The sequence below is a fragment of the Lactuca saligna genome, chromosome 2, assembly GCF_052625555.1.
Source record: "Lactuca saligna cultivar CGN05327 chromosome 2, ASM5262555v1, whole genome shotgun sequence".
Classification (NCBI taxonomy): domain Eukaryota; kingdom Viridiplantae; phylum Streptophyta; class Magnoliopsida; order Asterales; family Asteraceae; genus Lactuca; species Lactuca saligna.
Window position 1 is genome coordinate 151430981 of NC_136418.1, and position 13083 is coordinate 151444063.

The 13083-nt window shown below is 37.7% G+C and overlaps 1 protein-coding gene across 1 annotated transcript; it reads right to left on the minus strand.

Annotated features, from left to right (window-relative positions):
* Positions 1-5612: 5612 nt before the first annotated feature.
* LOC145032095 (glucan endo-1,3-beta-D-glucosidase-like) lies at positions 5613-8026 on the minus strand. The gene has a single exon (XM_078980775.1). The coding sequence runs from the start codon at positions 7945-7947 to the stop codon at positions 5788-5790; it is 2160 nt and encodes a 719-aa protein (XP_078836901.1). The 5' UTR covers positions 7948-8026; the 3' UTR covers positions 5613-5787.
* Positions 8027-13083: the final 5057 nt, after the last annotated feature.

A 13083-nucleotide genomic window follows, 5' to 3' on the forward strand; every position in this document is an offset into this window, starting at 1 on the left:
ACCATAGTTAATAAACCTCATATAGAAATCATAAGCAATGTATCTCAAAATATTATAATAACTGTCAAATATATCAGAGTATAAACATCCCAGGCTGAACAAATGGTGTGTGCACTGCAATCTTCCCGAGCTCCTCTTTTGAAAACTGAGTACCTGAAACCAAAACTGAAACTGTAAGCACGAAGCTTAGTGAGCTCCCCCAAACTACCACATACCATACAATAACATATAAACACATATTGGGCCTTGCCCACTGCATCGGGCCGAAGCCCGGAAACTGCATCGGACCGAAGTCCGGAACTGACTGGGACCTTGTCCCCTGCATCGAACCGAAGTCCGGAACTAACTGGGACCTTGTCCCCTGCATCCGACCGAAGTCCGGAACTAACTGCATCGGACCGAAGTCCGGAACTGACTGGGACCTTGTTCCCTGCATCGGACCGAAGTCCGGAACTAACTGCATCAGACCGAAATCCGGAACTGACTGGGCATAGCATAGCATAGCAAAACACATATCAAATAGCATAACACACATGATGATAAACTCATATACTGCATACTACGTCAGGCCGTAGCCCATAACACTTAACACATAAATCCTGTCTGAGCCACGAAGGCATCAAACAACTAACAACTGTATCGGACCAAAGTCCGGAAACTACTGCTACTAAACGGGCCGGCATTGTGGCCTTAGACCCGTTCCTACTGGAAGGAAACTCACCTCACACTGTTGAAATCCCGCAGACACAATCCCACACTGCTGAAGTCCCGCAGACTCCACCCCAGCTGCTGGCTGACAGATTCCCGAACTGTCAACACCAAATAACACCTAATTAATAATTGGGTTCTAACACATAACTAAAAATACATGCTTTGGATAATTACTACATTACCCCTAGCTTGGCTTACCCAAGCCCAAGGCCCAATCCATAGGCCCAAAGTCAACTAGGGATCAAAGTCCAACATATGGCCCAATTGATCAATCCAGTCCAACATGTATCATTTTAGGGCCCAATATCATACAACCATCTAGGCCCCAACTATGGCCCATCTATGGCCCAATTTTCCAAATTGGGCCCAATCCTTCATATGGGCCTTACCCTAAAGCCCAACTAATTACTCTAGTCCATTTGATTATTCTCGGATGGCCCAATACAAAGCCCAAGTGAAATTAGGGTTTCACATCAAATGATAACTAGGGTTAAGTGTTTCTTACTTAACCCACTAGGGACTTAATCCGTTAAGGACTTAATCCATTAAGTCCATTATTGCTTAGATTAATTTCTGCCAATGATTATTATTTAATATTTCACTTATTAGATAATTCTCGTGTGCCCTGATAAATTCCCAAATATTAATATTTTCTCAATTAGCTCATTAAGGACTTAGTCCATTAAGTTCTTTACTCTATTTGATAAATGACATGAAATAGTTTGGACTTAATTCACAATCTGATCCCAATGGCCCAAAAGTGGGTCCAATAGGTCTAAGGCCCAATACTCATAATTAGGGTTTTCTAAACCCTAATTAGGGGTTCCACTCAAACATGGCCCAATAGGCCCAAAATCAATATCTAAGCCCATTAGGGTTTGCTAGCGGGCACCACCCACTACCACCTCGGGTAGTGGTGGTCAATGGCAGCTCACGGCGGCGGCCACCACCCTAGGGTGGTGGTTTTCCATTTCATTAATCTTTTGGAAATTACAATTACAATGCTTTATACACACACACACTAACTAACACACACACACACACATACAACCACACCGTGGTGGCCGGCAGCGGTGCTTAGCGGAAACCACCATGGCTGGCGGCCATGGTGGGTACCTATTCAATTATCCAGTATCAACACCATCAACAACCCACATATGCGATTCTGACTTGTTCAAGGGCTTAGCCACCCACCTGGCGGCTCTCATCGATGGCAGCAGCAACCCAAGCGGAAACAACGACGGTTGTTGGACGGTAGAAACCATGCCTCCTCGGAGATAGCGCCACAGCATGAGAGTAGGGACGAGAGAGGTAAAATAGCGACGCTTACGAGACGTGCACGACTGGCCTCCCTAACCCCGTATCGGTTCAAGGCTCGCATATGTCGTTTATGCGAGATACCGACCTAACCACGAAATCTTTCCCGATCCTAATGACTGAGTCACGTCGGAGTAGCGGCCTCTCGTCCTCGTCGGCAACTAGATAACGCGACGGCTTCTTGGCATTGACAACGGTCGCGGTATCGACTGGAACAACGAGCTCGTCGGTTTCGCCTGACAGGGGCAATGAAGACAATTGCGGCTGGAGGAGGAGAATGAGAAGAAGAATAGTGGAGGCTCGGCGGCAGCAGGTTTATGGTGGTAGTCTCGGTGCCGGAAGTCTGAGAAGGAGGGTGACAGCCGGTGATGGGAGGCTTGAGGTTGGGAGAGACGACGGCTGGGGAGTCACAAGGTGGCGGCTGCTAAGGATTAGGTTTAGGGTTTCACTTGGGTTATATCTTCATACACGGGAGGAATGACGGGGCTTCACCCGTGTTCTTTCTTTAAACTTGTAATATTTTAACAAGTTTAGTCCCCCTCACCAGATTCATTTTCAAACAAAGTCCTTAATTTACCAAACAGACCCTGACCTCCGTAATCCTTTTCAATTTAATCCCGAACACACTCTTTTAAACCCTAACTTCCAAAATTCTTCACAAACTAGTCTGGGACTCACATTTACTAATTTTATTTAAATAAACGGGGCGTTACATAATGAGTACTATCCAAGTATGTTAACCAACTTAGAAAACGTTACAATTTTATGGACACTGAATTTTGAGCCTAATGGACGTTTTTATCAAATAAATGTAACAACACATTTGATTCTTATTATCTCAAAAATCAAATACTACATTACTAAGCTATTACATCTATTTTTCTACTCTTTCCTAATGGCGACTAATGACGGAAACCTCTCGGTTGTCACAGAGTTATGCTGACAAACGTCGATCTGAGTTGGAATTTCATGTCAGCGATATGGTTTTACTGAAGGTATCATCCTGGAAGGGTATAATACGCTTCAGGAAGAGGGGAAAGTCGGGGCCCCGATATATTGGGTCGTTTCAAGTTTTGGACAGGGTTGGTAGAGTAACCTATCGATTAGATTTTCCTGAGGAGCTTATTCAGATTCACAACACATTCTATGTTTCTCAGCTTTAGAAGTGTATAGTTGATGATTCAACAATTGTTCCTTTTGGATGATATTCAGGTTGATGATCGCCTGAATTATATTGAGAGACCAGTAGCGATTCTGGATAGGAAGACGAAGGCCATGCACAACAAGGTGATTCCATTGGTCAAGGTTCAGTGGCAGCAATGGAAAGGTTCCGAATGGACTTGGGAACCCGAGGCAGAGATGCGAGAGTAATTCCCTGAGTTATTCTTAGAAGTGGACTTCGAGGACGAAGTCTGATTCAAGTGGGGGAGAATTGTAACACATTGATCCAAGTATTTTCCATTTCTACCCTTAAGTATGAAATTTGTTGCAAATTGGTGCCATTGTCATTTAAATGAGAAACTTGTGATCTGTTGAGTATGCTGGGCGTACTTAAACGTACGCAGACCGTACGTGGTTGTGGGTTAAACCCTAATTTTTAGGGTTTAAGTCCTATTTAAGCATCATTAACTTCTCAAGACTTTTTCCCTCATCAACCTCCACCTCCCAAATCATCCCTTGAAAATCCTAATCCATTGTGTGTGCATCTTTGAGCTTGAGAGTGCAATTTCGGTGTTCTTGAATGAAGAAGAAGGACGTGGAATCATCTTGGAGGCTCAAGGCATCTTGGATCCATAAGTGTTTCACCTTTAAGCATCCTTTGAAGGTATAAAGTTTGAAACTTCATGAGTTATTTGCTTAGATATTTCTATCCTAGTGTTTGTGTTCATTTTTGGTTCCATAAGCTAGGTGTTCATGAGTATGGCTTATTCTAACAAGAAGAGTTGTCCTTTTAGACTTTTTGAGGTGCTAAGAACCATATAATTGTGATCTTAGTCCTTCTACCCTTCCATGCAAGAGTTATGATGTCTTAATGGAATAATAATTTAGGGTTTTAGCTTTTGGACCTTTTTCTAGCCATGGAAAGTCATAAAGGTTGAAACTTTTTGACTTAGAATGATGTTTTGGGTCTAGATCTTAATTTGGATGAAAGGTCTTTAAGAAATAAACACTTAATGATGATGAGTTGGTCTAGGCGGAGTACGTCGGGCGTACAAGTAGTACGTTACGTGTACTGGGCTGAAGCCCCAATAATTGCTTAGGTCGCAACTACGCCCAATGTAGTAACTGAGTACGCGGGGCGTACTCAACCAACTTGACTTTCCTTGACTTTTTTATTTTTTGAATTTGACCTTTGGGCCGAGGTTTGACCAAGTTTCACCTAGGGGAATTTTGGGTATTTTGACTTGTAGTTTGAGTTTAGGTCACTGTTTTTCGTATAGGTGACCTATAGAGTTAGCATTTGGAGCAATGTTCTTTTCTGCTATCTTTTTAGATTGTGAGGTGAGTTTTTCTCACTGTACTTGTGGGTCGAAGGCACCAATGTCGGCCCAATAGATTATTTATCATGTTTTAGGATGTTGCTATGCTTTAGTGATCTGATGAGATCTGCATGTTTATCTGTTTGCTGTTATATATTTATTTGTTGCATATGTCGACATAGTGTGGTTTGGGTTGAGGCTGCACTGCTTTGTGCTATCGGCCAACAAACTTGGTTGCAATCCAATCGGAAGATTGTGGGCCAGAGTGGCAATCTAATCGGGTGATTGTGGGCCAATGACAATCTAATCGGGAGATTGTGGGCCAGAGTAGCAATCCAACCGTGAGGTTATGGTCCAGGGTAATCCAGTTGGGAGACTATAGACCCAACATGCTTTTTATATATTTGTTTGTTGTGTGTGGTATTTGGGGGAACTTACTAATCTTTTGCTTACAATTTAAGTTTTATGTTTCAGGTTTTTCAGATGATTGAGACAATGCGAATGCTTGATCGTGCACATTCTTCAGTTTTTATGAGATTTGGTTTTGGGTACTCTGATTTGTGATTTTGACTTTTGGAAACTAAGTTTTGTAAACATTTTTAATTTGTGGTTTGATTTTGAAAAATAAAAATTTTACTTTGATTTTTGGAATGTTACAAATATTACCATAATGAAATGTTTATTACATTTATTATGGAAATTATTAATGTATTTCACATTTAATTATGATAATATTTCTTAAAATTAATGAATTTCATATTTAATTATGATAATATTTATGATAATTAATGATTGTTATATGTGTTTTTAGGATACATATTACATTTTATCTATTAAATAGTAGAGATATAGATATAAATAGATATAGATTAGGATTTCGTTTTTTTTTTTTACGAACTTGTTGATTAAAATCTTTAGTGGTTCAAATAAAAAAAATGGTTACATTTGATTATGTGATTATTTAATATTTAATATTCCACAATTTTAAAAACACATCCATACACCTCTAATATTGCAGGTAGGAACATCAACAGTTGGTTATGTCATTCAGATTATTTCATGTCACATGATTTTCATTAAAACACGCCTAAATAGACAAGTAAGAACATCAATTATTCAATTTTATTCATGAAAATGTATGTATACACTCTACATTGACTTTCTCTATTGAAAATACAATGAAAAAGATATCACATATTGAGCTTGAGAACAAATATGGATCGCAAGATAAAAACATTTGATATAGGGATATCAGACGTGTATGCATCGCCCAACCCTTTCAGTGACAATAACGACCGAACCAACAATGTCTACCACCATCTTCACCAGCATCATCATCATCCCTGCTGAAGATCCACCACAACAAATTAGTCAGCGAATTCCCATCGTCATATCCAGTCAAACTCCTCATCTTTTCAAGAGCAATCTGCTTCTCATAAACCCCTTCCAACGCATACACAAATCCCTTCCACCCTTCTCCAACACCCTCCCTCCCCAAAGCAGGCAGAGTCCACTCCACAAGCTGCTTCACAAATCTCACATCAGAGAACAAAACCTCTGTGATCGGCAACAATGGCAGAACTTGAATCCCTAGCCTACATTCTTTCCACTCAGCTGGAGCAAACCATAGCCCACTGTCTCTTTTGTTTGCCCAAAGAACTCCCACAACTCTGTTCTCCTTTGTGAAATCTGCAGCATAAATTGTGTCGTCTTCTCTTACATGCCACCATGTTTGAGAAGCGTGAATCTCCATGGCTGTAAGTAAAGACCCAACTGCAACAAGATGTGTGTCTCCATAAGCTAGACCCATTAAAGCAGCAGAGTAATACGCGTTTACAGCTTCACTTGTGCTTTCTTGATTCCTTCCGTCTGTAAATTCGGTCAATCCAGACGCCCATGAGTGTAGCTTCCACAAATCAAAGCATCTCAAACGGGGATACTTTGAATTTCCACCTCTACCCAGTGTCATGAAATCCGCCATTAAAGAGTATGCTTGAGCTCTATATTTTCTTCCCCAAATTGGATCTATCTTCGCTAGAACAGCAATTCCATAAAGAAAGTACCCGATGTGAAAATGGTGATCGTTGTAAACCCCGAAACCAAAATCTGCACCTGTATCTGTGGATCCTTGTTTGGTTATAATTCCACCCCAAGATTTATCATACAGAAACGCATTGCTACCAAAGGTTCCGTTTAACCATGGTTCAATTGTATCCTTCAAATACTTTCGGATTTTGGGGATTACATCAAGATAACAGACTTCTTCAGCTATCAATGCTAACCTGGCTGCCCTTGCCACCAATTTCCCAAAAAAGTATGATGATGTGGTCTCAATGGCAGTTGAATTCAAACCCTCGACATCTTTCACAAGAGCATCAATGATTTGAGGATATGATTCTTGTTTGACTCCTTTGATTGAATGCCAGGTTATAGAAACGGGATCAGTTTCCAACACCCATGAATCTCCAATAACACCCACAAGATCACCATCCATACTCCTGTATTTAAGATCATCAACAACTTTAACTGAACAGTTATCAAGAAGACGAAGATGGAGAGGGTTTGCTAACATTAACAGATCACCCCAACCTTTCTTCTCAAATTTATATTCAACACAAAATGGTTTTGTAAACACGGCATGGCCAGAAACCGGATAACAAGAACTGAATCTATCAAGAACAGATTCGAATTCAGAATCCGGGTTTGGCAATATAGCGATGCGTATTATACCACAAAACTTATCGGATGAAATGGTGGACACATCATGGGTCAAACAGATGGGCGTTGACGAATACAGAACCCATGTTTGACCATTATTCAGATTGATCTTGTACTTGGTTTTAGAAGAATTGGGAACAAAACCAAGAATTGCGTGGATAGTTGAAATGGATAATGCGACATTTTGCAATACTTGGCATGTCAAGAAGGGGCTGCCTCTAACGAGAAAGAATCTCAAATTGGGTTGAATGTCCAAAGTGACGCTGAGATCATTGAAGGAAGATATGGTATGGGTTTGATTCGGATTCGGGTTATTCAAAACCGATATGGTAAGATCAGCTGTAAAAATTTGATATGTGAAAGCAGTGTTGGAAAACAGCGATGGGTAAGAGAGAGAAAGTGAGGATAGAGAGGACTTGATAAGATACGGGTGGATGTATTCGGGTTGATCGCCATTTTTGAGGACAAAGTTTTGAAAAAATGAGTTTGTGGGGAGAGGGGATGAGAGGAGGTGAGGCGAGAAGAAAGAGGAGGGGTCAGGTAGGACGGTGGACAAGGTTTCCGGGAAGGTGAAAGGGTGGATTGAGTGGCGGTTCATGGCGGCGGGTGGTGGTTCAGGTGGAAGAGATGAATTAAAATGCCGTGTGGTGTGGGTTTTATAAAGGTCTTCTTCAAGGGTTTGATGCCCATTCTTACTTCGCTGAACTTTCTTCAACGCCATATTGGAGTGGGCTAAGTTTCCAACTAAAAAAATTAAATAGAACACATAAAAATAAAGAAAATTGGTAGAAATAAATACCATTGTATCAAAATTTACGACTTATCCAAAAGGACATTTACAAAGAAAGTTGTCCGCTTTTATAGATACTTTTAGAATACGTATATTAATAATTTAATTAATTAATTAATATTGCTGAGGACCCTACAAGCGACCTGCTGTAACCATGACGTTAAATGAATATAAATCATAAAAATAAGAGTCTCTAAAAATAATGGTAGGAAACAGTTACAGAATTATATCACTTTACAATTTTGTAAAATAATTTGTTCTTACGAGTATTTTTCTTCATAAAACGATTACAGAATTGTAGGAAAAATTAGATAAACTCATTCAATATATTAATCTTTAATCAAACATTCTAGCAATTGTTATTGCGAATATCATCTATAATTGACATATTTTATCCAAAACGTGGTAAATTATGGCTAAAAACATGGATTAAATATGTTAGATGACGAAATTATGTAATTGATAAACAGTAATCGTTGTAATTGACAAGAATATGAAAAATTGGCAATCATATTTTTTCATTTGTTAACTCTATATTTGTTAACTCTATGCTTTTTCACTCATATTATTTAGAATGTTTTATAAAATGTTTAAAAGAGTGCTTGTGAATTGAGATTGTTTATATAAAACGATTTTAAAAAAATAATATAAGTTTTTTTCAGTTTAAATGGTGTTAAAACAAAATTTCAAAAAAATATTTTGATTAGTTTATCCTGCACCAAAACGTAAACATAATAAGTTAATAAATTAAATTTAGTTTTTAGCAAATTGTATTTATAGGTGTGATAAAGAAATCTTATCGAAAACTCTTTAAATAAGTTTAAGTTGACAGGTAAGAAATAACTAACTTATGAAAAACTTATTATTTAAGTGAATAAATACTTATAAAATCTTTTTTACCAGACACTTAAAAACTCATTATGCTATGTATCAAACCACAATAAATGAATAAATCAATAAACATTTCAAATAATCAATTATAAAACATCTAGAGAATTTGACTTATTAAGGTAATTAAGTATTTCAAATGTTCACATATGGGTAATATTTTTTTTTTTTTGTACTCATTTACCCAACTAACTTGTTTCAGCCGTTCACAACTATTACTTGTTTTAGCCGGTAACATTGATTTAGGTCGGTTGAAAACATTACGTGGAATATTACGTGGCCATTACACCCCTGTCTCATTTAATTAGGGTTCGTTATCGTCAGCTAACACACCTCGATTAACTTTTTCTGTGAGAAATCAATCGATACATCAAATCGACGATTAGGGCTTGGAATTGAAGTCGACTGCTAGCATGGCATCCTCATCTACAGGTATGTATGTATCTGTAGATTTTCATTACAATGGATTCTTTTCACCAAACCCATTAGTGTACTTAGACCCCGTAAAAACAAATGTACGTGATGTGGATTTTGGGGGATTTACGTATAAAGAGTTTCTTTTGTAGCTTACGAAATTAACCAATGGAGCCTGTGATAATGTCTACTACTATATGAGAAAGGAAAGCTTGTGTGAGGGTATTAGAAGAATTGACAGTGATGCTGATTATTGGGAGTTTGTGGAAACTATTTATAGTCTGGAGAGTGATAGTCTTGAGAGTGAGCTAGATGTGTACATTGACTACCGAAATGAACCAATTCTTGATTGGGTTGATAACGAGTTCTTAGCAGATGGTAAAGGGTATGAGTCGGATGAGTTGGATGAAGAGGATGACAAGGATTCTGAAGTTTCAATGACAATGGAATATGAACATGAATGGGATGATGAAGATGAACATACTTTTGATAAAACTGTTAGAGACCCATTCTTGGACAAACTTTCAGGGCATATTAGTGATGATGATGAAGAGGAAGCAAACAATGGGAAGCTTAAGGATGTTGTGTTCCATGTCCATAATGAGAATCAAGAATGGAAGCAAATGGTGCCAGTTTTAGGTATGAAGTTTTCTAATCCATTGGAATTGAAGTTGTGTATCACCAACTATGCAGTCAAAAATGGATATGATTTATGGTATGAGAAAAGTGATCATGAAAGGTTATTGGTAAAATGTTGTAAAGGTAAGACAAATAAACAGGGTAAAGGTTGTCCCTTTAGGTTGTGGGCAACCTGGATGAGCAGTGAAAAATCATTCCAGATTAAATCTCTAAATGATATGCATAATTGTGAAAGAGTGTTCAAATTTGGGTCCATTGTTACCTATAAATGGATAGCAAAGCATTTCATGAATCATATACTTCAGAAACCAAAGATGAGTATAAGTAAGTTGAAAGCTAAAGTCAGCAAGAAATTTAATTTGAATGCAAGTGTTGGTCAATGCAGAAATACAAGGAAGTATGCATTTCAGGAGATAGAGGGTACTTTGAAAGAGCATTATGCAAAAACATGGAGTTATGGAGAAGAGCTAAGAAGGACTAACCCTGGATCAACAGTGAAGATGGATGTAGATGTCATGCCTGATGGAACCACATATTTCTCAAAGTTTTATGTATGTTTCAATGGATTGAAGGATGGATGGATTGAAGGTTGTAGGAGGGTAATTGGACTAGATGGTTGCATCCTAAAAGGCATATGCAGAGGTCAGTTGCTCTCTGCTATAGGTAGAGATGCAAATAACCATATATATCCCAATGCTTGGGCTGTTGTATCAGTGGAAAGTAAAGAAACATGGAAGTGGTTTATTGACCTTCTAATTGAGGACCTTGGAATGGAAGTTGGGCATGGACTAACCTTAATATCAGACCAACACAAAGTAATCAATTTCTATTATTTTCATCTTTATTTTAGCTTATGTTATGTTTTTGTTGTTTAAATTTTGTGTCTATTGCTAACAAGGATTACTTGAGGCTGTGAAGGAAAGGGTCCTAGCAGCAGAGCATAGGCAATGTGCTAGGCATATATGTGCTAACTTCCTGAAAAGGTTTAAGGGCCAAGTGTTTAGAAATCTTTTATGGTATGTTGTTGCAGCTACTACCCCTGCAAAATTTGAACAACACATGAATGAAATCAAGAAAATTAGAGCCACTAGCTTATGACCATTTGATTGAAAGGGACCCTAAAACTTGGAGTAAAGCATTTTTTTCAGATTGATAGGGCTTGTGATGCATTTGAAAATGGTATATCTGAGAGTTTCAACTTTGTGATTGAAGTTGCCAGGAAGAGACCACTAATCACCATGTTAGAAGAAATTCGAATTTATGTGATGGAGAGGCTTTGTAAACAGAAGATTAAGGGGCAATCTTAGGATTTAACCATATGTCCTACCATTATGATGAAGTTGTCCAAGCTTAAGGATCTTCAAAGGTAAGTGTTAAAAACTATTTATCCTTATATATGTTTGTCTTTAAACATGTTTGTCCTTATATATGTTTGTCTTTAAACATGTGTATATGGACAGGTTTTGGAAAGTAATACCATCTGGTTATCAACAGTATGAAGTCAGACTTGGGTATGATGCATATGTTGTGGATATTGGTAGCAGGACATGTGCCTGCAGAACTTGGCAGTTAACACGTTACCCTTGTATGCATGGGTATGCTTGCATTGCAAGCCTCAACATGGATGTAGAGGAGTATGTGTCACCATGGTTTACCACATCAATGTACCTAAACTGTTACAGATATACCATTAACCCACTAAATGGTAGTAACATGTGGCCTCATGTAGACTACATCAGCCCATTGCCCCCTAAAAGGAGAAGGCTATCAGGAAGACCATCAACAAAAAGGAAAAAGGATCAGATTGAGAGGGAAAACCAAGGAAAAAAGCATTCAATCACAAAAAGAGGTAGTGTGATGAAATGCAGCATGTGTAGGGAAAGTGGGCATAATATAACAACCTGTCCTTAGAAACCAATTGGGGAATCATCAAATGCAAGTTCAAAGAAAAAGAAATCCAAGAAAGCTAGTATGTTAGATATATTTATTTATATATAACTTGTATAACTTAACATATTTGGCATAACTTAACTTTTCAAGTAATGCAAAACAGATAAAGTGAAGGTTATATTGGCACGTGAAGTTGATATTGACAGTAACAGTGAAGTTGAAATAGAACCTAAAAGTGATGTTGACTCTTTTGATCTTGAATTTGAAGATGATGTGCAACTTAAAGTTGAAGATGGAGTAGAACCTGAAGTCCAAGATGGAGTGCAACATGAAGTTCAAGATGAAGTGCAAGCTAAAGTTGAACCTGAAAATCATCCTGAAGTTCATGATGCTAACCAAGTTAAAGTTCACCCTGCAGTTCAAGCTGAAGTTGAACCTGAAGTGCAAGTTCAAGTTGAAGATGCTAACCAAATTGTAGTTCAAGATCAAGTGGAAATACCAGCTTTTCAAGTTGTAGTGAGAAAGAGGGCAAGGAAACCTTCAGAAAGAATTACAAAACTGAAGATAAGAAAGATGTGGGAGGGAAAACAAGGAAGCAGTGATGACAATCCGTATGATTTGGATTAACTTTTGGCTTATTGTATTGTTGTTAATGTTTTTGTCATCTTTGACTGACATCTTTTATCTTTGGAATCTTTTGGCACATCTTTTGAAAACTAGTTGGAATAGCTTAAATGCATGTTTAAGTGTGTAGTGTTTAACTTTTTGCACATCTTTTGGGTTTAATGAATGTTTAACTATGTTATGTAAAACTTTTGACACATCTTTTGAAGTTAATGTTCCCTGGAATGTCTATAATGTATTACCATCTTTTGCACATCTTTCTAATACCATTTTGTATTATTTATAATTTATTACCAACTTTTAGAATATCAACTGTAATCACAGTTCCTTTACAGTGTAATCACAATTCCATTACATTGTTTGAACAATTCAATTCAAGTGATTAACACAATAACATTACAAGTTTTATACACTACCATTCCAATGATTCAATTCCATAACAATGTTTATTACTATCTTTTATACTACCAAATTTAATAACAATGATAGAATATAACCCTTTTCATTGAAAACATCACAAAAGCATACATAATTTAGTCATACTACATCATAATACATAATTTAAAACCACATTTTGACATACAAGAGAAACAAGAAAATTAATGCAAGTCT